The sequence below is a fragment of the Uloborus diversus genome, chromosome 9 (assembly GCF_026930045.1).
Source record: "Uloborus diversus isolate 005 chromosome 9, Udiv.v.3.1, whole genome shotgun sequence".
NCBI lineage: Eukaryota > Metazoa > Arthropoda > Arachnida > Araneae > Uloboridae > Uloborus > Uloborus diversus.
In genome coordinates, this window is record NC_072739.1 from 11740588 (window position 1) to 11768090 (window position 27503).

Consider the following 27503-nt stretch of genomic DNA (forward strand, 5'->3'; position numbering starts at 1 on the left):
CTTTTTACAACCCATCTGGAAAAAATGGTATTTGTGATGATGTAGTTTATTATAAAGAGTAACAATTTGTACACAGGACCCACACAGTGGGAAATTAAAATCACAAACAGGATGACTTTGTCCTTCAGCTTTACTCGTTAAAGTCATGGGGTCATATATTTGCCCATGAAAATGGACAATATACTGGACTTTGCTGCTATTGCATACCTAAAAACATACAATCTTTATTTGTAAAAAACGTAGGCCCAGCAAAAGATACAATTCTTTAAATAAAATGTGAAAACAAAAATAGTAACGAAAATTGCATGCTTGTTGGCAGGCACAGGAGCTACCTATTTCAGTGCACTGAAATAGAGCTATGAGACAAACAAAAAAGTATTTTCAGAGCACAGCTATAATTTTATAATAGAATTAGAAAAATAAGTTTAAGGAGGGAGACATATTCGGGGGGGGGGGGGCAGATTTTGAATGACCCCCCCCCCCCCCCCAATGAAACTGAAATTTTCCAGACTTGACCTCATAAAACTAGCCACATTATCCTTTGAAATTTAATCATATCCAGTCAGAACTTTTTTTTATGGCTACGTTGGTTTAAAATGCATAGATTGCCATTCTTTTCAGTATTGATTTTTATTAGCAAAAAGTCATTAAAACATTTTCTAAAAAAGAATTATGAGCGGAGTTGAAATAGACTAAACATTCTAACTATTCTCTCAATCAAAAGAAGCATACTTAAATTCAATGAAAATGTTATTGATTTGCTGGCTGCAAAAATAAGTAGATAAATGAAATACAGTAAAAAATATTAACCAAGTAATTTGCATAACATCCATATTTAATTTTTGAAATGCGTTTTGCGAATCTCCAGTAAAATGACTCACAACCTGTCACGGCTGCAGGATCTTCTAATATCAAGTTGCACAGACAGAATCTCAACATTTGCTTGGAGAGTGAATCAATAGAATAATAACATAGCAGATTCGATTTCTTTACAAAAATTAGGAATATTTCTTGACTATGGGGGGGGGGGGGGGACAAAAATCTGGAACACTGACCCATGAACAACATTTAGAAATGGAGCAATATACACATTTAACCACCAAGAAAACATATAAGATGAGAATTAATTCATAAGGGAGACATTTGAATAAAGCTTAGTTTATTCAATCATAATATAATCAAATTTAAATCCTTAGACAGGGAACATTTTATCATTATGACTGTCATCTGCAGCAGAGTTAATTGTAGATTCATTCAAAAACACCTAAAAAAATTTTCAAATTGCAAATTATAGAGAAACTTTCTTAAGAGGTTCCTTTCTCAAACTAAAAGTTGTTCCCATTTCTCAAATGTTACTCTTTAAAGTGTATTATTATAATATTAAAAAAAGAAGTTCCTTAGTACAAATTGCATATTTTAGCCATTGTGTCTCTTAAATTGCTTGTTCAGTCGTCCAAATTTTTGCCTATCTAAACAAGGGTTGGCACATTTGCCAAGGTGGTTAAAACCACTGGTAGAAATAAGTTAAAACCGGTATGGCAAAAACCCCTTTCCTGTCACATTGGTGGAAGAAACTCACAAAATGATATCAAAGCAATTGCTGACATATAATAGGAAATAATCGGTAAAAACAATTAAATGTTAACCCAAAGTGCAATTTATTTACATTATTACCACTATACAAAATAGAAAAGTACAGTATTACTTACAGGTATTATAATACAGGAACAAGAAAAAATAGCTAGACTTTCATGTACATTTATTTTAAAAACTGGTTCAACTAACTTGACTAGAAAGACATTTCAGGAAGTGAGGTTACTTAGTTTTGCAAAGCTATATTATGTACAAAATCTATGTTAATATTGGCAAGTAAAACTGTGTCACTTTCTTCTTGAGCAAATGACAATCTTATCTCAAGCACTTTGGATGAAGCATATAAGCTAGAAAATGATAATCAGTAACTCCTTGTTTAAATCTGTATGTCACATTTTTTAATTAAGCATAAATAATATTCTTGTCACTCGTTAAATTAATCCAAATGCAAGCATCTGTAAATCTCTGAACTAAATCTAGAGCAATAGCAACAGATTTTACTTTTCACAGTAATGAAACGTATTTGCATTTTTTAGTTTACTTAAACAAATATGATTAAGTAATTACTACAACTATTAAAGAAATTTTTTAGTTTTTGCCAGTTTCTGCTGGTTTTTACTAGTTATAACCAGTTTCTGCCACTGGCAGGGCAAAAACTAGTTTCTGACGACAGGAAACCAACCAGGATCTAAACTAGGGCAAGTCAAAGCTAATTTGGATTTCAGGAGTATAAATGGACTGCAATCAAGCCTGAAGCTTTTTAAGGGATAGTTCAAGAAGTTAAAAAATAATTTTAACATATAAAAAGAATTACAATAAAAATTTTATTGAAATTTACCTGACATAAATTTTTTTCATCTTCTTTGCTCATGCTAACACTAACATATGGATACATTCTGACAGAGTTGAAAAGCTGAGTGCTCCACTTCTCACACTGAAGTAAAGAACTCTTTTTTGAAGAAGTGATTTCTTCAATCACTTGCAAATGAGATAGGAAATATTCATCTAGAAAGAAAACAATGAGCTTTTAGTATGCGTTAATATTCAGATAAAAACAACAGTACAATGAAAGTAATTGTGATACAAATATAAAAGATACCGTCAGAAATTTATACTCAGATAGGCTGGTCATAGGGCTGTGCGATGTAGGAATTTCTACATTGTGATGCATGGCCAACCTTAAATGGCAATGCATCACGATATAAGGTTTTTTTTTTTCTGAGCAATCCAAATTGCCTATTATTCTCACTTGACCGCTATTGATGTTTCGGTTCCGTTTTCAATGTTCCCAAGTAATGATAATCTCTAGTAGTATTAGGCAACACCTCATCCATATTTGTAATGTATTTCAATTGTTAAATATATTTATTTATTTTATTTTACACAAACTACTGAATGGCAACACCTCATTTTTGAAAAGTAAAAGACGCACAAGATCGTGTTCGATACATTTTTAATTGAATTGAGCGACAACTTCTTGAGGTGTAACAACGTTATGTGTGCTGTTAATAAAGTTTGATTGATGTTTATAATATAATAGAGTCAAATTTGTATATGAAATTAGGGAGTTGGTTTATACCTTCCCGACTTCCTCCTTACCTTAGGTTGGTTTTATACCTTATAGTTTTGTCATGTCTCGATGAAAACTTACCAATGAAGAATGTGCTATGGCACTACTAACGTGCTAAGATGCTATTGCAATTGGAATTGCAAACACATCTTTTCAATGCAACTTGCAGCATTCAAATGAAAAGGGCCCGAAGGGCCCATCGCCAGACGCAGATGTTTTTTTTTTATCATTATTTTTAAAGAGCTTTACTTATAACTGCTTGTTTAAGTTTCACAAAATATATTCAAGGTGAAAAAAATATAGATTACGCCAGATACTATAAACAGATCCTAACACCAGCAAGAAATTATCAAAAAAAAAAAAAAAAAAAAGTGTTGAAAGTGCAAGATAGCATTAAATATTACAGAGATTTGTTTTGAGAATACAATGAACCTATTTCTTCAATGTAAAAAGATGTAAGCTTATGAAAAGTCTCATTTTCTTGCATTTAAAGAGGGGTTCCTTGAAACACCAAAATACATGTATGCAATCTTTGTTGCTATTTTAGGCCTTAAGCATTGTTGTTGCTTTTTGGGTAAATGATTATAGCAGGGGTCTGTCCAGGATTTTTCACAGGGTCCGTTTTTCTGTGAAAAATCAAATAATTTTGTGAAAAATCAAATAATTTTGTAAAAAAAAAATTAAAAAAACAAAATTTTGGAATTTAGAGATGGCACAAATTGCATCATTGAAACTTAAAGTTGAGTATTTTCCTCTTCTATGTCGAGAATATCATTCTGGAGCATTTTTCTAGTATTTGGCAAGGGGGGGGGGCATCGCTCTCTCAAGTATCAATATTTATCTACCATTCTACATTATGTTAATTTATACTAGAAACATTTCTGTACAGTAGTTAAAATAAATGTAACAAAAAAAATAAATAAATAAATAAATTAAATTAAATTCCAACAAGGGTTCAGCATTTAACTTTTTGGCCCTAGACACTCTTAAAAAGCACAGAATTTCGTTTAAAACTTATAAATTCCATGATTTTAACAAAAAAAAAAAGATTTTGTTATTTTGTTATAGAGATTATTTGTGTACCTCTTAACAAAGTGTACTAAACATCAAAAATTCAAAAAATCGGATTCCCATAGCGGATGCAAAGAGATTGCAATTCTCAAAGTGAGGCATCAAAAGTATAAAAACGGCTTGTACAAGAAATATTTTTGATAAAATTATTTTAAAATTGCATTTTAGAGTCTTATGATAAACATATCATTAATATCTGTGGACACAGTTGAAGCAAAAATAAATAAATAAATAAATAAATAAACCGCCGATTCAGCATTTTAATTTTTGACTCATAAAACAAAACGGAATTTTGCTTTAAAAACTTGAAATGAAAGTTCTAACGAAAATAAAGTGACTTTTCATTTATTTGCATCCTAATAAAGCGACCCTATTTTTCAAAATGTAGACATCTAAAGAAAAAAAAACGGTAATTAAAAGAGTTTATTTAAAGTTAATCATCCTTGTGTTAGCATCCAAAAATCAAACCCATATAATTTTCTCCCAAAATAACAGTTAAACATCGCACCTCATGTAAAAACGCAAATATTGACAAGCTGGTAAAATGATGAGAATATTTTCTAATCAAGTCATTATAATGGTTCAACGCCAGACGCTAAGTAGTGATAATTTTGAAGTTGGTAACTCTATCTGAAACGATCATATTTTTTCCCCACCCTTACTATCCCTTTGCAGTTCTAAGTTCATTTCGCTGATTTATATTATTATTGTTTATTAAATCATGAGTGAGGGTGGGGGGAATGTTTACCAACGCCTTTTCAGAAAAGTTTACAACAACACCGCTGCTAATTAGCTGTGATGAAACAAACAAATAAAAAATTTTAAAACCAAACTTATTTTCAGCTGTAATTTGACTTTAAGAAAGGTTCCAAAAATTATGCGTTATTTTGCTTTGAGATTTGCTCTTTCAATAAACAATTTGTGAAAGATCTGATCTTGTTTATCAGAATTTTGTGAAGGGTCCGTTTTGGTTGATCGGGATTTTGTGAAAGGTCCATTTTGGTTGATCGGATTTTTGTGAAGGGTCCGTTAACGGACCCAAATATCCTGTGGTCAGACCCCTGTATAGGATAAACTTTGTTCATCAATATATTTTCCGTCAAGAGCTTAAAAAATTGCATTTCGTGCCAGTTTTGAGAAAAGTGAAGGTGTTGATTCGCTTATGATACTACCACACAGAAACAACCAGAACTTAAACTTTTGCGAGGGGGAGGTACTCTGAATTGTACTGAATGATAAAATGCGAGTATGAACACAAACATCTATCTAACGAGGAGAGACATTAAACATCAATATTTTTCAAAAAGACATTTTTACAAAGTAGTTTTCGAATTTATCGAATCATCAGAAAAAATAAGGAGTTTTGGTAGGTTACAGTGACATTCCATTAGGGTTCCCCTCCTTCCACAGCATTTTGAAACAATTAAGAGATTAAAATGGCAACGATCGTGGACCAGTGTCTGAGTATCAGTGCTTGGATTTGTAGTCTGGCAGCATTGATGCACCGGTTTAGAGAAAAATTCTAAACCGGTTTACTAATGTGAGATGTACACTTTTTTTTTGTGATGCATCGCCCAGCCCTGGCTGGTCATTGTCAATTTGTTGATCTCCAATGAAGATCAAGTGCCTTCTTGAAACTATTCTATTCATTAGAAGAAATAACTGCTTCCCACAAACCATTCCAAGTGCATATAACCTTAGCGAAGTATTTTTTTGTCTTATTCAGTTCCAGTCTATTGTTTGATATTATTTGTATGTTCCATGCAAAAATTTATCCAATCAACACCTTCCATTCTAGTAAATTTAAACCCTGTTTGAGACTGTGTAGATTAGGAGATGATATAATCTCCAAATCTCTTTACCAAAGCCATGACCAGGATTTATTTTCAGGGAAGGTTCTTCCATTTTTCCCCTTTAACATTTCTACGGCATGTTTCACATTCTAATCTTCCAGAATATCATGATTTCCACCTTCGTGACCGAACTATCATAAATAACTATTTCAAACAAAATGGAAAATAGGAAACTGCAATCAGACTTGGATAAAATAAAAAGCTTTCTGCAAACACAAACCCTAATTGGAAAATTTTCTGAAAATAATTATTTTACGTGATACACTCTTGAATAAAAAATTAAATTTATATTCAAATATGAAGAGACAAAAATTAAAAGTGCTTCAAATCTTTTTTTTTTTTTTTACAATAACATATTAGTTTGTTTATTTTTCACCAATTGAAGAAAACTGCCAAAACCATTATTTTTTCACACATGTGCTTTGAAAGGCTTTGGCAGAAATAAACTCAGATTTTTTTTTATTTTTCCTTTAAAAAAATAATAATTAACATTAGCAAATTAAAAAAGATTTCTGCAAAACCAAAAATTTTCTGCAAACGATGTCCGCGCGTTCGTCTATATTATGCAAGACTGATTGCAATGCAGAAAAAGATGGGAAAAACAAACAATATTTTAACTATAAGTATGAAAAAAATATTTGTAATGAATTTCAGAAGGTGTTTGAACCCCACAAACCTCGCACTGGCTCCTTATGCTTTTGTTATTCACTGACCCTCTTCTGACTCTTTTCTAATAAGGCAATCTTATATAATTAAAAACTAAGCATATGTACCTATGTATGTACTTATGTATTCATCTATGTCTGAGTTACTTATCCCGAATGCCAGTGAACTTATCATCGAACCAGGTATTGACAGATTTGTATTTTTCCCGTCTTAATGTTTGGCTATTCAACATAATCCTCTGATAATTAGTGGTGATATCAATTAAAAACTATTAATTAGGATACTTATATTTTGACATAAAATCCCTATTTTTCAAAGACTTTCCTCCATTCAAGTTATCATTCAGTGCTTCATCTCAACTTTCCGCAACAATGCTTTTATTAAAATCTGTAGCGTAAAGAAAATCATTGAAAGGAAAAATCTGTTGCCATTTTTTCCCCTCGAATATGAACAAATAATATTCTGGCTTTTCTTTTGAGGCTTTTCCTGTAATTGGAGGATTTAAAATGTTTCCTTTTTGGATGTTTTTCCACAATCTGCCACAAAATTTTAGTTTTTTTTTTGTTCAAGTCTAATTGTTGAACACGCGTCACTTGACATAACTTTTATTTTCGAGGTGGACCGTGCAAAGCTGGGCGACGCAGACAGTATTTTTCATAAGATATGATCAAAACTGAACAGCATTAGCCAAATGAGGAGTTAATAAACTTCAGCATGACGAACAAATCATTTTGTTAGACCAGTTCATGCTCCATGCTGAAACATATTTATTGAGTGACACTGCAGGTGGAGTGAGCAGCATATGACAAGGGCCAGATTTGGAAGTGTGGAGGCCCCGGAGCAACGAAGGAGTGGAGGCCCCTTATCAGGGTTCGAAAAGATCATCATATTTTTGAAAATATCCGATACTTTTATATATATCCAAATATTTTGATATATATGTATTAGGGTGTCCCAAAAAAATGAAAGACTTTTTTTAAACGCATACCCTCTTATTTTTTTCCTTTTATATCAAAACCGTTGTAAAAAAAGTTTCATGCAGTTTGAAGCACGGTAACCCGTGCCGACTTGCCCTTAAACGTGTAAATAGCACGTGTATAAGCAAGCGAACGCTGGCGACGCGATACTTTGTGAAACTCAAAACAGCTGTAAATAGTGCACAGAAAACAAATGAAAACAGAAAAACATAATGTTGGGTGGGGGGTGGGGAGGGGCTTAGCCGTGGCAATTTGCAAACCGTCAAACATGTCAGTACGAATACATTCCGGTCAGCGAGCGCAGTATAGTCGTTCCGTAGGGAACGAAACATGGCAGTGGAATTGCAAAGTTCGAAAAAAGAGATATTTTGAATAGGGAGTCGTAAAACACCAAATTACGGGCTTGAAACTTCCTCTAATGGAAAAGTTCTGTCTGTTTTGTTTTATAATATTCGAGAAGTAAATTTAACCATCAGTGAAAGTGCAAAAATCACTATTCGGGAATGCATCATCTTTTGGGAAAAGGCACGCATTCCCACCAAATCATTGCCAAATTGTGTGAATCAACTTCCTGGAACAAGTATTCCAGAACCTGGAACAAGTATTCCAGAACCTGGAACAAGTATTATCAGAACCTGGAACATGTAAATATGTAATGAGGAGCGATTTCATGACTCCAAAGTCAGTTGCTGCATTGGACAGGTGTCCAAGTATATGAAATTATGTGTTTATTCTTGAAGCGCACTTGGGTGTAACATTGATGAATTTCTCACAGGTGAATCTTCAATTAAAAGAATTCGAACCGAAAAGCGGAAGGAGCACGAGGAGAGAATAAAAATTGGTTTTCAGTACGAGGTACCATATGTAGTGAATTTACCTTGGGATATGAAACTGTTGCCTGCTTTGAGTGCTCAAAAATCAAAAGAATATCGCTTATCTATAGTTATTTCATAAGGGTGTGACGAACAACTCATTGCTGAGTCTAAACTGGATAATTCTACTAGAAAAGAACAAACACAGGCTGTTTGAAAGGCAGTTTTAGATTGAAATCTCGAAGAACAAAGTTCAAAACACTCTGTTGTCAGCAGCTTCCAAAACAGGTCCTTTAAGTGGTTCTTGCGCTATTCTTGAGCAAATATTTAATAGAGAAATGCTTGCCGCCATTATATATATGAACTGATCTATCCCACTAAAATACAGTGCTGTGAAGGAGCTGCGGAGTTGTTCCGAACTGTACCCTAACTTGGAAAATTTACTTGACTTTTACCGTGCTGAACTCACTAATATTACGGTCAGGGATGACTATCAAGAGTTGATAGGAACTGCCTGTCATATTTTTAGGTGGATATACAGAAAATGAATTTAAGACAAGACCACCGGGAGCCATGTACCAAGCTCGATGGATGAATCAAGCAATTTACTCCCTAAAACTATTACTATTTAGTTCACAACTAAAATTAGATACGAAGGAAAAATGAAGTATTGTTTGATGTCTGCTTGTTTGTAGTAACAATATACGTGAAACCATGGTTTCAATGCATTTTGGCAGTCAAAGCACCCAACAAAGATTTGTGCTTTTTGAAAAAAGTTTACGAAAATGTGGACTCGGTTATCTCAAAAGCTGCTCTACAAAAATTCATCCAGCTTTTATGGCATGGTCAATGATATTTCATTCCTTGATGTGAAAAATACTGTCTCAATGCTTAGCGCAGTAAACGATTCAGCTGAAAGAGCGGTAAAAATGATGCAGGACTTTCATGGTTTGCTTACAGCTAATGAGGAACAAAAACAATTTGTATTACGTTGCGTTCAAGAGCACCGGAACCTCTATTCTTAACTGCAAAAAGCAAACATTGAAATAAAAATTTGAAACATTGAAATCCAACTTTGACCTCAAGTCGGCACGGGTTCCTGTTATTTTATTGCAAATAAAACTTTTTTCTCATGCTTCTGAGGTGGAATGTAAAAAAATTTGGAGGGTATGCGTATTCGATTTCACAAATTTTTTTTCGCCATTATGTCTTGGGACACCCTAATATGTATATATCCGATATTTTTGATTTAAAAAATTTCCATTCAAGTCATTTCGTCAAATAAATTTTAAATTTTTGAGCTCAAGAAGCGAGAAGTTGTAAGGATGACTTGCAAAGTTAACCATTTTTCGGATTTTTTTTTTAACTTACTTTATTTCTCTTTAACTCATAGGTACAAATTACAGGGTTTCATACTCTATTTGGATGAAAAAATTCCATGACTTTTCCAGGACTTTTTCATGACTTCATGAAAATTTTCATGACCTTGTTACATGAAGAGAATAGTACTATTTAATATCAAACTTGCCTTTTTTTATTTGGAAATGAGCATTAGCAAAACTTCTATGTGAATGCCACTACCTGATTGAAAAAATATCAGTGCACACCTAAAAACTGAATAATTCTTACCTGTTTTCATCATATAAGTTTAAGTTACGTAAAACTACAGTGAGTGATGCTTAAATGTCGACTTTTTTTTTTTTTAAACAAGCAGACTGATAATGATTGGGGAAAAGGTTGAATGAATCATTACTAAGTTTCAATAAATTTGCTTCAAAAGTTGCCTTTTAGAGTCAACTTGACAATTTTTTGGTTCTTTAAAATAAAGCCACATTCTTTAGTAAATTCATGTTCTAAACCAGATATTTATTTAAAAAAAAATAAAAATAAAAACATTTCATAGTAAATACATCTTTTGATTTAAATGTACTTGTTTACTTTTTTGTACATTTTCAAATGCATATAAATTAATAGGTTCAGAAATTCCAGAACATGTTTGAATAATGACACTGAACGTACCAGTGGGTCGCATGGATTACTTTTGCGGGCCGTATATTGAGCACTACTGTTTTTGAGCATTAGAATTCCCCTATTGCTGTATTCTATCGCATGACTAAAGATTGTCCAAAACCTTCTACAAATTGAGGTAAACTGATAAATTTTAAAATAAAGATTTATGAGTGATAGAAACGAACTTGGATGCAATGTTTTTTGGAGATTGTTCAATTTTCCAGTTTAAATAGCTTTCATGGTGCAATACTAAATCACTCAACATTTCTAACACTCTTTTTAGCTACTGTTACTTTTTCCCAGAACATTTTTCCATGACTGAAAATAAATTTCCATGACTTAGACTGAAAATTTCAATTTTCCATGACTTTTCCAGGTCTGAAATTTGCTTTTTTTCTTTTTTCTATGACTTTCCAGGATTTTCATGACCCGTACGAACCCTGAAATTACAAATTAAATGAATAAAAAAAAAATATTGCCACTGAAATGCTACTTCAAATAAAAAAATGATAGTAAATGGATACTTTCAACCAGGTTTTCTGATATATCGATTATAATATTATTTTTGTGCAAGCATTCTTTGTAGAAAATACAAAAAAAAAAATGTCTGGGAGAAAAAACGTAAATTTGCTGACCCGTGAAAGTTAGGATATTTTGTAAAAATTTTGTTGTGGGGGCCCCTTTGTTGTGGAGGCCTCGGGGCAGTAGCCCCACCTGCCCTCCCCTAAATCCGGCTCTGCATATGGCTATGAGAATTTAATGATACAATTGAATGCCCTAAACTTTAACTGACGGTTGGCATAAAGCAATTAACGGAATAAAGAAATGTAGAATACATTTCTTATTAAAGGTTACTGTGTATACATACATTATAAAAAAACTTATGTTTGAAATAATTTTAAATATTAAATGTATGCTTGCATTTGTAAAGGATCACTGGCTGTTAAAAATACACACTATAAGTAAAAAAAAGGGAAATTTTCAAATTAAAATATGTTATAACTAAGTGTTCATTTATATTCAGCTTTTACTTGCCTCAAATGCAAGCAGTCCTAATTTTTAACAGTTAATTTATCCAATCTCGTGCCTTTCCCAGCTTAACAATTTTATCACCAGGTACCTTTCAATCACACATCAAAAGTGAGATGTTTTATAACTTGATCTCTTTTAGAATGTCCCATCAATCACCACTGGGGACTGCATTGATTGGGTATCCACTTTCTACTGACTAACCTACTGACCTCTTCAATTGCACCTGAACCAATGAGATATCATTTGCTATTCAGGAAGTGGTCAAATCAAGTGACAGATTGATAGATGCAAATTTTGAAACTTTCCTTCCCTCCCAAAGCCATTAAGAAGAAAAAAAAAACTATTCTCATGTTCTTCAAGAAACAAGTATAACTTTTTTTTCTCTTTTTTCAATATATTGTCGCCTCAGAGCAACAGTAGGATATCTTAGCGTTATTCCTGGGATTAGATGTCTTACTGCTGCCCTGACACAACAATATATGCTCCTTTGCTTTGTATTAGTGTGTAAATTGGAAATGAATATTTCACTGCCAGCTGGAGCTACCACTACCTAGATAGATTTGAAGTTGCCTGAGCCAGCTTTGAGCCTTTGCTCACCTCTATAAAATACATCAATTTTTCAATCAGAATACATATGTAATTGCATCTCTTCATAATAATTCAACTTTGAAGATACAAAAATCAACAAACCATTTTCTTTGATGATTTCAGGTATGAAATCTGGATCTAATGCATGACTAACTAGAGTCTGTAGATAAACTTCAAAATTTTCCCGCTGAGGATGAACAGTATAATCACAGGTACTACAAGAAGGAAAAAAATAAAATGTTGTGAATAAAAATAGAAAAACCTTTCCCATGAAAAATATGACAAAAAAATATTCTACATGAAAGTGGGTATAACTTAAGGGTGCATTCTAGTCCAGAAATTCAAAAAAATCAATTTTTTCCCCCTTCATATTCAAAAAGTTTATGCTTTAAGAATAAGTTTCTAAGAGGATTCATGGGAAATTCAAATTATTTTTCGAGTTACAGTTAATTTTGTTAAAATAAGCTCTTTAACTGGAATGAGACTGCAAATGTTAAACTTTTTCTCTCAAAATTAGTTTTACTGATACAGTTGACAAGATATCTCAAGTTCTAATGCACCGATTTACTTGAAATTCTGTACAGACATTTTTAGTACTATCAAAATTGTCTCCACGTAGGAGTTTTTGTAATTTTTGATTATTATTATTTTTAAAAAATATTAAAATTCACAAAAAAGCCAAAAAATGAAATTTTTTTTTCAAAAAGACGCCATTTTGTAAAAAAAAATTCAAATCGGCTACTTCCCGACAATTCTACATCCTTGTTTAATAAGAATTAACCTTAACTTTATGTTTCAGATCACCTGGAGGATTGGAATGACATCAACCAGGAGATCCCCCTTTTTTTTAGAGTCCCCACTTTGCCAGCCTCCACCAACTACAATTTTGAATTTTTTTTCAACCACTATGCATTTTTATACTTTTGAAGTATCAATAAAAAACTGATAAAAATCGATAGTGAAAATATCTACTTTTTTTTCTATTATGCCCGTAAAATCACCTTAAAATCAAACCTCCAGACGAGAATACCCTCTTAACTCAGAATAGAAAGTCTAACATTTTATGTGTGAATTCAAGAAAAACATACCTGCTATTATCTTTAACATCTATATTATCAGTACTTGTGAGTAATTCTACTATCACAGTGTCATCATCGGATTTAATAACTTTGACAGGTTGTTTTGAATATTTGTGTTTTGACGAAGGACTCCATCTGGAATACTAAATAAAAAATAAATAGTCTTAGAATATACAAAGATATTTTGCAAACTACAAGTTTAATGCACTTTTTTAAAAAAATTTATTTGACAAGATTATCTTTATTTCAGGATCTTTAAAAGACTAAGTCATTTGCAGTATGAAATGAAATACAGAAATAGATTACAATTGAATCTCCATATAAGGAAGTTGTAAGGGACCTTTGAACAGGTTCGTTATATAAAAACTTCGCAAAACAGAAAATACAGTGAAGCACTGTTATATACGTTTTTGAAGGGACTGTGAAAAAGCGTTCAAACAAAAAAAGGTATAATAGGTATAGGTTAATGTGTATTAGACTTTGCAGGGACCAATTTTAAAAACGTATAATTGATAAAAACATATAAAAGAGAAACGTATAAACGGTGCTTCACCGTAGTAAATTTCAATGCTTAATTTATAACAAAGGAAATTTCCGATCACAGATGGAATAAATCCATTTTAAAAGGCCTCATCAACGTCAACATCTACGCACAATCGTACTTGTTTTCCGTTAAAATGGCACATTTCACTAGCTTTATTTAAAATGGAATTCTTATTTTTTAGTACAGAATGGATACACTAATTGCTGGAATTCCGTATTTTTGCGGCAACATTTTCTTCTTAATGCTGTTTCCAACATCATTGACAAGTGAATTTGTTTCCTTTATTGTCATAACCACTTTCTCTTCGACATTTTGAGAGGAACAACGCTACATCGCACCACGTTTCAGAGCAAGATGAAAATGAGCAGAATGTGCATGTACTTCAAGAGACTCCAGTGCAGCGCCAACACATTTTCAGAAAACTCACCCCCTCTAGGAATTTTACACTCCTCCTTTCAAATCCCTCCCCTTCCATTACCACAAGCGACAAAGAGAAAGGAATGTTGAAAGTATCGTCGAATAAACCTAAACAAACGTACCAGAAGAAAAACGTCTAATTTCAGAAACATCGACATTTTCTCCCTCAGAAAAAGTTCACAATAGAGAAATTTGACGGTTTGATATTCGTTAAAGAGAGACAAATTTGCAAGCTTTTTTATTGATACATTTGTGTCACTGAACATGTTTCATTATATAGAGAACTTCACTAAATAGAGTGTTCGCTATGCGGAAACCCAACTGTACTTTGCTGAATATTATTTATGCAGCAGAGACTGGGCACAATAATGAATTTTCATTTGATTGCTGATGATTTTGATCTCTGATGTGGCGTAAAAACATTATTAAAGCAAACCATAAGGGAAAAGAACTAGCACAAAATTCATATTTTAATTTTGTAAGAAACACACAAATTCAAAACTGTTCAGAGATGGCAAATTTTTATTTTTTTTTTTTTTCGTAATAAAAGAAATAGTGACAAAAAAAACAATGAATGACAATGATGAATGAAGTAAAAATTTGTACAAAACGTGTGTTTTAAACACTTTAGAAGATCAGCATATAAGGGGACAGTAGGGTAAGATGATTCAAAAAAACTTTTTTTCAGCTAGCGTCCAGGACACCTCCAATTTTTTTTTTTTTTTCTTTTTTAGACTTACTAATAGCATTATACTACAAAAGTTTTAGCTTTATACTCAGATTTTTGGAGCATGCTTAAATAATAATGCCCTGTAATTTAACATTCGCCATTGCACAGAAAATGACACAAATTTAGAAACATTTAATTTCTCCAGCTGTTTTTTGTAAATAAATAATTATTTAAACGCAATGTATATGCATATTACTAGTGTATGTTATTATAGCATTGTTTTTTTTTCAGTTTTCTTTTTTTTTTCACTCAAATCCCTCCCATTCATATGAAGTTTAGGGGAGGGGGTTGAGCTCTCTCTTTCAGTTTGAAATAGGAAGCTAAAATTCTTCAAGTATATTACTATCCACAAGTCTAAAAATATTGGGGGGGGGGGGGGGGGTCCTGTTATCTAGGAGAAATTCTTTTTTTAAATGTATTTTTGAACCACCCTACAGTACAGCCGTAACCAAACTTTTGTTTTGGGGAGGATATTACCAACACATTTCTTGTGAAATCTATATGATCTATTAAATTCAATTTCATTTGAATATACTGTTGGTTTTTGTAGCAACAGATTATCTAAATAAGAGGATGCTACTTTAAGAGCATTAATATGATCAAATATAAAAGATGACACATCTTTTATAAGAAAAACATTGATACATACATTACATAACTTCACCAATGTTATATATTTGACATCTTTTCGATAGCTCAAAAAAAATAGTTGCGTATACTCATGTACACACTTTCGAACTAATAATTATATTTTTTGACCCCCCAACGATAAAAATATATTAAACATAGAATTAGGTCACTTTGAATTTAAAGAATTGCAATGTTGTTAGCGCCTGGTATTAATACTCTGAAGCAAACGCTGTATTGTTTGGTAAGAAATGATGTTTAGAATAGCTGCAACAAAAATAAATATTATAGATAAAGCACTGTTTGTACAAGCCTCATATAAATAATAGCCGATGATCAAGTAACCCGCGCATTTCAAGAATGAAACTCGTACTACGGTATGATAATATGTTTTGGTAATGTTTAACATGCAGGGAAAGGCTTTATTGTGACAAGGCTGAACTCGATCCAGTCACTTAACAGTTTTACTGGTAAGACAGTGTCACTTCAGGGGAATGAAGAAACAAAAACCAATTAACGCTATCTACTGAAGTTTAGGGTTAATCCACTGGTGTTAGGGTTAAAATTTCAGCTATCAAAATATCGCCAAACAGACAATTGCTTCTACAAAAGTAGAAGAGTAGAAGCAATTTTCACCTGCCATACCTTGACGAGCGACTTTCCGGTTTGTTTGTCAATAATAATTTAATTTTTTTTTTTTTTTATAGAAATTGAAAATTAGTATAGAAAGAAAAAATGAAACACTAATAATAAGTTTAAAAGCAAAAACAAAAATACAATAAAAAGCATATTTTGGAATAGTTTCTAAAATTTTCGGAAGTTAATTGAACCCTAAAAACCCACCCCTTAAATTTGGCCATGGGTGATAGTGACAGAGTAAAATTCCTCAGCATTAATAACAACGAATAAATAATTTAATGATAAAAATAGGCAATAAACAGTTCTTACGGAAGAAGTATTGCGGTACAAAATGCTACTACTATCTCCTTCTACGGCTTCAAATAGCTGCAGAACATTCTTTCCTTCAATTCGCCATATAGGTGGTTTGTCAGAATTTTTATTGTCAATGCTGATCACATAATCACCAGTCTGAAAAACAAATTCTCAATTTAAAAAATTAAGTAATTTAAGATCTTTAAACAGATTAAAAATTCAACTGCTTCACTAGAAAGATACAAAAACATTGACAAAAGATATAAAAAATCAATCAATGTTAAATTCAAAGTTATTTATAGCCACAGAAACGTAAAACATGGAAACACTTTAGCAGGGTGAGAACTTTAATTTTAAGAGGTAATTTATAAGAACCAGGGGTCTGTCCAGGATTTTTCACAGGGTCCGTTTTTGGTGAAAAATCAAATAATTTTGTGAAAAATGAATTAATTTTGTGAAAAATCAAATAATTCCCCCCCCCCCCCCAAAAAAAAAAAAAAAAAAAAATTTGCGAAATTATTTGATTGAAATTATTGTTAAAAACGAAATTTTAGAATTTAGAGATGGCACAAACTGCATCAATTAAACTTAAAGTTGAGTGGTTTTCCTCTTCTATGTCAAGAAAATCATTCTGGAGTGGTCTGATTTTTGGCGGGGGCGGGGGGGGGGGGGGGGACATAGCTCTCTCAAGTATCAATATTTATCTACTGTTCTACATTATGTTAAATTATACTAGAAATATTTCTGTACAGTATTTAAAATAATAGTAACAGAAAAATAAATTAATAAAATAAAAATCAGAATAGGGTTCAGCATTTAACTTTTTGACCCAAGACTCTTAAAAAGCACAGAATTTCGTTTAAAACTTATAAATTCCGTGATTTTAACAAAAATAAAAAGATATTTTAATTGTTTACCTCTTAACAAAGCGTAATAATCATCAAAAATTCTAAAAATCGGATTCCCATAGCGGATGCAAAGAGATCGCAATTCCTCAAAGTGAAGGCATCAAAAGTATGAAAACGGCTCGTGAAAGAAATATTTTTGATAAAATTATTTTAAAATTGCATTTTAGAGTCCTATGATAAACTTTTCATTAATATCTGTGGACACAGTTGAAGCAAAAAAAAAAAAATAATAATAATAAATAAATAAATAAATAAATAAAATAAAATAAATAAAATAAAATAAACCATCTATTCAGCATTTTAATTTTTGACTTAATAACAGAAAATGGAATTTTGCTTTAAAAACTTGAAATGAGAGTTTTAACAGAAATAAAAAGACTTTTCATTTATTTGCATCCTAATAAAGCGAAGTTAGCTTGAAAAAAGAACAAAATATGATTCTCATATCGGATGTTAAAAGATTGCATTTTTCAAAATGTAGACATCTAAAGAAAAAAAAAAAACGGTAATTAAAAGAGTTTATTTAAAGTTAATCATCCTTGTTAGCATCGAAAAATCAAAACCCATATAATTTTCTCCCAAAATAACAATTAAACATCGCACCGCACCCACCGTAAAAACGCAAATATTGACAAGCTGGTAAAATGATGAGAATATTTTCTAATCAAGTCATTATAAAGGTTCAACGCCAGACGCTAAGTGGTGATAATTTTGAAGTTGGTAACCCTATCTGAAGCGATCATATTTTTTCCCCCACCCTTACTATCCCTTTGCAGTTATAAGTTCATTTCGTAGATATATATTATTATTGTTTATTAAATCATGAGCAGGGAGAAAAGTGCTTACCAATGCATTTTCAGAAAAGTTTACAACACCGCTGCTAATTAGCTGTGATAAAACAAACAACCATTATATTTATTTGGCAGTAGCAATTATTTATCGCTTGAAAGAGCATCGCAAAAGTGCCGTTTTTTTTTCTCTCCAAAACTAGCCGATTTTGTATAATCTGATCCCTTTAATTTGACTTAAAAAAAGGTTCAAAAAAATATTGGTTTATACACAGAAATATGCGTTATTTTACTTTCAGATTTGCTCTTTCAATAAACAATTTGTGAAAGATTTGATCTTGTTTATCAGAATTTTGTGAAGGGTCCGTTTTGTTTGATCGGGATTTTGTGAAAGGTCCGTTTTGGTTGATCGGATTTTTGTGAAGGGTCCGTTTTGGTTGATCGGATTTTTGTGAAGGGTCCGTTAACGGACTAAAATATCCTCTGGCCAGACCCCTGAGAACAAAATAAATCATAAGTTTTGTCATAAAAAAACCCTCATTAAAGCTTTTGATATTGTTTCACATTTTTCTAACAAAACTGAGACTTTTGTTTTCTTCAGATGTTTAATTTCAAAAAAAATTCTAAACCAACATTATAACCGCAAAAAGAGTAATTAGATTATTTTATCTCAACAAATCAGAAATCAATTTTTAGACAGTCATATTCCTTTTTCCCCCTTTCATCAACATCAAGTCTTCCAAAGGCATAACATCATAACCTGGTTTTTAGATCTTCACTACTAGCTGAAAACTGATTGTTAAATCTACATTACTTACTACATTATACCTACAATTTAATTGGTGTTTTGAGACACTCTTTAGATAATGATTTTTAGAAGTTTAATTTTCAAATCAATTTTCAAAAAACTTAGCTGAACATGTAATTTAGACATTTTTCCTTCAATTAAATTTTATTCTATTATTTCTCAAATTAAATTTTCATAATAAAAATTAAAAGTCATTACAACATCCCAACCTGCCCCAATAGGTGGGGCAAGTGACACTAGCTAAAAAACTTAAATGAATACAAAACACTAATCCTAATTGATTAAAAAATCTTTATTTACAAACTTACAGCCTAACACATTTCATTAGGTCCCATATTCATTTTAAATTTACTTATATAGGGTCTTAAGAGTTCTTTTACTCATACTTATATTTTAGCAGCCTCTCTAATTGAAATCTTATTACTAAGAAGATTTTCTGCTGCTGTTTCAAGAGCAGGAGCTCTTTTCTCAATTTTAGTTCATTTAAACCCTTCATCAAATTTATTAAGTGCAATGAACTATGACTTTTTCTGTACTGTACACTGCTGGGACAGTGTCCCATTCAGCCCCACTTAGGTTGTTATTATGTATCACATTTTTGAAAGTTGGGCTTAGCAGTACAATACATTTTTTAACCTTTAAATTATTATGAAAGCACATGTTTTAATTCGCACATGCTTTGATTCAAATTATTTCACTTCCTACTTGAAAATTTCAATAATGAAACCACCCAATAATATAACTCTGAACCACAGAAAACAGAGAAAATTAGATTAGTGCTTATCCGTTAATGTGAAAAATTCCAAAGTACACTGAAGAGTAGATCCTGCTGTCACCTGTGATGACCTAAGAAAACTAATTTCTGTTTACAAAATTAAAGCTGAAATTCATGGTGTCCCAAGGTGGGCCATGTCCCAAGGTGCCCCACGCTCCCCTACCTACAGACCAGACTAGTTTCGTTTTTTTGAAAAAATTCCCCTTCCCTATATGTTTTCGGTGCAAACTAGCTTGATCTGCTTCAGTTAAAATGTTTACAGGCATATGAATGTAATCAGTTAGCATTGGCCTTTTTTAGCTTTAACATGATTTTTTCTTAAACTGTTTTTGGCTTTAGCTATAGTTTAAATGTATGCAAGTGTTATTGTTTTTTCAAGCTACTGCATACAAAAGTATTGCCTTCTACCTAGTTTGCAGATTACTCAAAGTTTGCTTGTTCGTGGTTACCATGTCGCACTAGTCCGAGAATAATAGGGTCGTTTCCAAAATTTTAAAAGTATTTTTTTCTGAAACAGCATGCTTAAAAAAATAGGATCTGACCATTTTTTAGATAATTTAACAAAGTTTAATATTTTTAAAAAATAATTTTAATCGGTGCGCTTTCATTGTTTATGCTTCTGCCGATGACATCACAAATGATGAAATGTTGGCAACAGTGAAATGCCATTCACTGTTGCCAATCACAGAGCTCAATATTTAATTTGCATCTTTACTCACGTGACTGGCCAACAATATAGTTGATAACAAGCGTAGAGGCAATTTTTGATTCGCTGCTTGATTATCATAACATGGAAACGCAGTGAAAAATGCACCAAAGGATATCACTTGTGACGTCATAAAGACCACGCCTTGTTTGAAAAATTGGACATTTAAAAAAATTAATTTAAAAATAACTGTTGGGAAAATGAAAGTATTTTCTGGGTCCATGTTATTTTTTTTTTTTTTGCTTAGTCTATCAATTTCTGTGACTAAAAGTAGTACTTTTGACTGAAGGAAACAACTCCATTCAGCTGCTACAAAAGTAAGACATCATTTTAAAACAATTATCACCATCATCAGCAAAAAATAAACAAACAATTCACATTTTAGCTGCTTTTTGAAAAAATCATATCTTTTAATTACGGCCGTTGATTTAAATTTAGAAAAAAATATGCTTAAAGGACTGAAAAAAATTGATCACGACTTTGCTACAAGCATCTATCTTTCTTTTTCTCCTTTGTTAAATCTCAAAAACTCATATCATAAACAAATTGTGTTTCAAATGGCTCCTTGCAGTTAAAAAGCCAGAATAAACTACCTTGAAATGTGTTTCAGTATTCAAACAATTTTCTGCAACATTTGAAGATTTTTGACTCGAACTTGCATCAGGAGTTTCACTGGTACAAGGGACAGCATCTTCTTCATTTGTTTTTACAGGCTCAGATTCTGCAGGATTTTTTTCAGTAGCACAGACCTTTTTGTGACTTCTCCGCCTCCGTCTACCCTTGTAGAAAAGCCTTTTTGGTTTCTTAGGGGTAACAACTTGAACAACTGGTGGTGCAGCTTCTGGTGATTTTGGCTCTGCGCTCTCCTGAAATGAGTTACAAATTCTCAACATAGCACAAGCTGTACCAAAATGTAGAACAAAAAAAAAATTATGTTGGTTGTCATTAAGTAGGTTATTTATGTAAGTTGTATCATATCATGTAAGTTAATAACTAATTTTAGATCTAACTTTTTCAAATTACTGTGTAATTTGAGATTGCAATTTTTTTACATCCTGCTAATATTTCAATCATTTAAAAGCATGGAAGTTTTTTTTGATGTATGCAGGCTTAGGATGACTAATTTTGTTATTTGTTCGGATAATTTATTTATTTAATTAAGTTTTTTTAAATACTTGTACTAAATAAATTTATTTTTAGCTGCATATTTTTTGGAAAACAAGTAGCTTTTAAAATAATAAGCACCTAATTTTGCAGTAAGTTACCGCCCTCAGCGAGGGCTAAGGCAGAAGTACATTAAATACACCGCCAGCTCAGTTATTCCATCCGGGGACTGCAGTTTCGTGCTTTTTAACACTCATCAGCCCGGAATAGAAAGCAACTGATCTCATTTTAAAGTAGCGTTCAGAAGGTTGCCGCTTTTTTTTCCCCTCAGATGTGACTAAATAAAATTTTGTTTTTGTTTTGAAGTAAAAATTTCCCCTTTTGATTATTATTTGGCGATTTATCTTCTTTTCCTTTTTTTTTTCTGCTTGTAATTTAGGGGCTGCATTTAATTTATTCGGGAATTTTTGATTTGCCGTTTTCTTTCTTTAAGATTATTTTGACAGGAAATTTTGCATTTTTTTTCTTTAATTGAAGCCTGATAGTTAAACATGCGTCACCTGACATAACTTTTACTTTAGAGGTAGACCGTGCAAAGCCGGACAATGCAGTTAATAAATAAATAAATAAAACTTATTTAAATTCATTTTCTTAAAACAAAAATCATGATTTTTAGAAAAATGTCTTTGCTAATATAACAGGAATAAGGCACATACTTTTATGATAACCTTTTCTTCTAGTACAGTTCCTTCATCCTTCTCTTTTTCTTTAATAACAGCATCAGTAATTTCTTTTTCTTCTTCACTGTGCTTCCTTTTCACACAATTTCTTGGTTTTCCTGAAAGAGAAATGTTTAACAACATGCCTGTCAGTTTGAGTTTTTCAGGCGCTATATTAAATAACAAATATAACACAGAAACTAATAACAACTTACTATTGGTGTGTGTAACAAATACACACACTAATACTAAGAGAGAGAGAGTGTGTGTGCACTCATTGACTACTTACACAACTATTAATCTTAATTCTTCTTGCACAACAGCTAATAACAAACAATAATTACATTTATAACTGGAAATTCTGATAAATTATTGTATTTTTTTTTAACAAAAATAATTCAAACGCCTTATATTTTTTAACACTTGTAGAGGGCAGGCCGTAAGCATTCGCCACTGGGCAAAATCCGCTAAAATCGTAAACTTGACGAAAACTAATTTGGATTTGTTGAAAAGGAAATTTTTCAAAATTTCCATACAAAAAAAAAAGTATTGATCCTCAAAATTATGTCATAAGGTTGTTAAAAATTCCACTAGAAAAAGCAAACTCGTCAAACAAGTTTCTTATTTATCTTAAGTATATGCATTTTATACTCTACTAGTGCAGGCCGAGGACTGCTGATGGCCTTTGAAAAAAGTGAGAAAGGTGACAAATTTGAAAACAAAGGTGACTAAAAGGTGACAAAAAAGTAACTAAAAGGTGACCAAAAGCAATTTGTTAAGAACTCAAAAAACAGAAAAGGATTATCCCTTTTTACTGACTTTTACCAATTGTAAAGTAAAGAGCAAGATGATACATTTATTGAATGTATAATTTATGTTATTCAATCACATTTTTAGTATTGTTTTTTTCTCTTTTTTTAGCTTGTTGAAAAATTATCAGCATTCTTTCTTTTTTCTTAGTAAATACAAAGCATAAATATAAAATTGAAAGTCTTCAGAAAACCAATTTGAAAAATCACACTTTAACAAAATGATAATTCAATTGTACTAAAAATGCAAAAATAAAATGATGTTGAAGTATGAAACTGAAAATATCATTTCATTATGCCTGAAAATGCTTATGATTTTTTCTTTCTTGTTTTTATTTTTTTTTATTTTTTTAGCAAGCTCTGAAAATATTCCATGACATGTCCATGTGAGGTAAAAAATGTAGTGTTAAATCAAGTTATTAAAAATTATGGTAACATTATAATGAAAATAGTTTATCAAAAGTAGTACAAGTAAGAATAACTTTCAATTAAAAAAAAAATAATAATAAATGTTTACAAGATGCAGAAAGTTTTCCTTAGGGGATGTACTGTCATGAAAAACACTTAAGCAATGTCACGTGCAATGTTAATAGTCCAGTAACTAATTACAGAATTTGCTGAAAGATTAAACTACTATTCTCAGTTAAAATATTTATATGAAACTTGCTCATTGGGGACATTTTGCAATTTTAACACTCCAAGTAGCAGTGCCATGCCCACTCAATGTTAAACTACATAGATCTGCTCGAGTATTCTCGAGTTTACCGTCAGTAGGGTGAAGAGATGGACCCAATGACTAAACCAATGCAAACTATTCCCAACTTACTTCTAAATGAAAAAGGAGGTTAAAAATATTCATAATAAATAATGAAATATTATGAGCAAAAATACAAATTGAAAACATACTTTTTGCTTTAGAATTTTTCTTTTTCTTTAATCCTTGTACTTTACATTTTCTCATCAATGTCCTCCTTTGAGTGCTCTGAGTGATTTTTGTAACTTTCTCATCTTTCTTCCGAACTGGTTTCGAACTCTCAGAAGCTGTTTTTGGGGCATCAGAAGCTTTCTCAGCAGCTCTTTTGACTTTGATAACAAGTAAATGCCTTGCTTTTCTTCTTTTACCCCTCTTAGTTTTCAGAACACAAGCACTCTTTATGGTACACTGTTCAACTTGTTCATTTTTAGAAGCTTCCTTAGTTTCAGGTAAAGTTTCCCCTCCCACTGTATTCATATTTGAAAGAGATGGAATTTCTTCATCACAATTGCTTTTACTGGAACTGCCTGATTTATTCACTTTTTCGTTGGGGTCTTCTTCATTATCTTCACAAAGCCTCTGAATTGCCATGGCAACTGAGTCAAATATCCCCTGAGTTGAATTTTCGTCTTCATCTGAAGAAAAAGATGGAGCCTCAGGATTAGGAACAACCATTTCTTTCTGCAGTGTGGAGCATCCAAACAGAGAGGGATCGAGAGAAGGTGCCTCATCGAAATTATCCTTATCATCTTGTTCTTCAACGAGATTACTTTTCTCAACTTTATGAGTGTGCTCTGGAGAAACTTCATTCTTCTTTTCATTTTCTTCTTCTTTCACAGTTGATTCAGTATTTCCAGACTTGTCAGATTTTGTTCCCAAATTAATAGGACCAGAATGAACATTTGATGTTTCATTACTGCTCTCTAGAAATGTCAAAAATGATTGCAAAAATCCCTGTTCCTTTTTGATTTTCTTTTCTGAAAAGCTTCCTTTGGATACACTGTCTTCAACGTCAGGATCAGACGACAAGCCAGCAAGGAAGCCCAAATCTTCCTCAATACTATTGCACAATTTTTTTGATTCATCAGACAAATCATCCATGGGTGGCGTTCTACAGATTGGAGATTCACATTTATTTAGTTTTTCAGGTTCCTGGTCAATAGCTGGACTTGATGGGTTTTCAAGGTCTTTGCACTTCGAATCATCAGTCGAAGCATCGGCTTTAGGTAGGGACCATTTTTCAGAGGTTTCAACTGCTTCAAAATTTAGATTGGATAGATCAGTTTTTATTTCTTCTTTAGGCTCTGGAGATTCTGATTTTCTAGTACTTAATTTTAAAGGGACATGAGAAAGATCAACAGGTAGTGGTGAAGGATTTGTTTCTGCGGGCATGTTACTATCATTTGGTTGACTTTCAAAATCACTATCTTGATTGGTGGGACTCACAACTTTATTCTCACTACCAGTGGGAGTTTCAGGTGAAGGAGAAGAATTGTGACTATTTTGTAGATGAGAATAAGTGCAATTGAGGGGCATAGCGTTTTCAGAAGAATCACACTTTCTTTTGTGACCACGTTTGGAATTCAGTTGCCCTTTAGGTGTAAAATCAAGTGCAGATGGAAAATCTGATGGAAAAACAAAAACATTATTTTTTCCATTCCGCATAGTGCAGTCAGGTCTAGACGAAGCTGTAGGATCTAGTTGCTTCTCAAGATTTTGAGCAAGTAAATTCAACTTAGCCCTGCGACTTTCAAAATTTGCTTTTGCTGACGAGTTGTTGTAAGCACTTTCTTTATCCAACTTCACCATATCAATTGGTATCATAGAAGACAAATGGGCAGCACTTATATTCTTCTGTCTTGCAGTGCTTGATGCTGAATTAACAGGTGTTGTCTCCTTATCATCCAGCTTAGGAGAGCCACTAGGGTTATCTTGTGTTTCAGAAGGTAGTTCCCCATTAATTAAGATGTTACCATCGAAATTGCTTCCAGGATTGGAATGAGGACGTGCATGGTGACCATCCACGAAAGGACCACTATTCATACTTAAATTGCTGCTTTCAACTGAATAAACAGATGGTGATGAGTGTTGAGACAGGTCTGGTTTTGCAGGCGAATCCGATTCAGAATGGCACGTGCCTGGAGTTGAATAACAGCCATCATTTGAAGGAGAACGATACATTACAGATTGACTGTTCACAGACGAGCATCCACTGTCATGACTCATGGGCAAAGGTGTTGGAACATGAGCTTGACCCATGGAGGTAGGAGGGGTAGTATGCGCAGGAGTAGAGGCGGGAATAGGAGTGCTCATAGGAGGATACACAGAATGAACAGCTGAAGAATGACTATTGCCTGAATGTGCTGAAGCTTGTCTTCCACTACTGCTCCCGCTACTACTACTACTACCAGTATGGGCTGGAGGACAGTTTGAATGTGCAGAGCTAGGTGGATATGGATATGTTTCTCTGATGTTATATGAATGAGGTTGCTGATGAGATTCTGAATTATACATCACAGGATTGTTACTGACATTACTGGTAATTACAGATTGACGAGAAATTTGGCCATTATGTATATGAGAGGGATTGCCATTTAGACTGCTATTTGGCACAAAATTCGAGAAATTAGCATTGGCACTAGTGTTTGTGCTCGTGGAAGGGGCATCTTGCTTTTCTACATTTGGATCAAAGCTTCCAAATGTTTGAGGATAACAGTATGGGGTAATTGAACTTCTTTGCACACCAGGCTGCACATTAGAACAATAAGAACTATATGCTGCAAAATCATTTTTTGAGCAGGAAGAGTAGTAATTGTCACTCACAGATGAAAAATATGGATCATTCTGTGGCGATAAAAGAGAGGAATGTGATGTATTGCTACTATCCACATATGATGATGGTGGACGAGCAGGAGATGACAGAATGCTCCTGTATCCACGCCCTAAGTCCTGCTCAACAAAAGAAGTCCCCTGAAGAGAAGAGCGGGATTGTTTAGATGCTTGAACACTTATTTTGTCACTGCCACGTCCTACTAGATGAGATCGTTGCAACACAGTTTCGTGAGGTAAAACCCCGAAAGGTCCGCAAGAAGATGGAATGATACCAGAATGCCTCCATGAACTAGGAGGCATAGAATTAGGAAAGAGATGTCCAGAGCCAAGACCAGAACCACTAGGTAAACCACTGTTCCCATCAGAATTTCTGGCATAAGACGGCATTCCACAATGAGAAAAGCCAGTTCGCAGATCATTGAAATCATTTTCTCTATTTACAGCTTTAAAGAGTCCAGCAGCTCCTTGTGGAAATGAAGACAAATGTCCCTTATTAGAAGTAGGGAAGGAAGCAGAGAATAGACTAGCATCATAGTTAGCAGCAAACAAATTTGCATTGAATGAGGGATCGTTATGATTGGCCTGAGAAGGATTCAAGCCATGAGAAGCTGCTAATAAAAAGTGATGTGGCCCACCAGCATTTCCATAACCTGGTATGTGGTCTTGCCGTGGCAAAGATGATGACAATGCAAGATCGTTCATCTGTGCCGACTGAGGCAAAGATCCGGGAGGATGGTTTATAGAAGCTCCCAGCCGAGAAAAATGCTGACTGTAAGCTGACCATGATGTTGGGTCCAT

At 32.8% G+C, this 27503-nt stretch overlaps 1 protein-coding gene across 1 annotated transcript; it reads right to left on the reverse strand.

Moving 5' to 3' along the window:
* Window positions 1-27503, reverse strand: LOC129229830 (uncharacterized; the record flags this gene model as incomplete). Its single annotated transcript, XM_054864203.1, is given in 8 exon segments — window positions 1-207; window positions 2432-2598; window positions 12275-12387; window positions 13261-13394; window positions 16518-16658; window positions 21081-21353; window positions 22308-22429; window positions 24026-27503. Coding segments are annotated over 8 exon segments (4635 nt in total), but the record flags the coding sequence as incomplete, so codon positions are not given.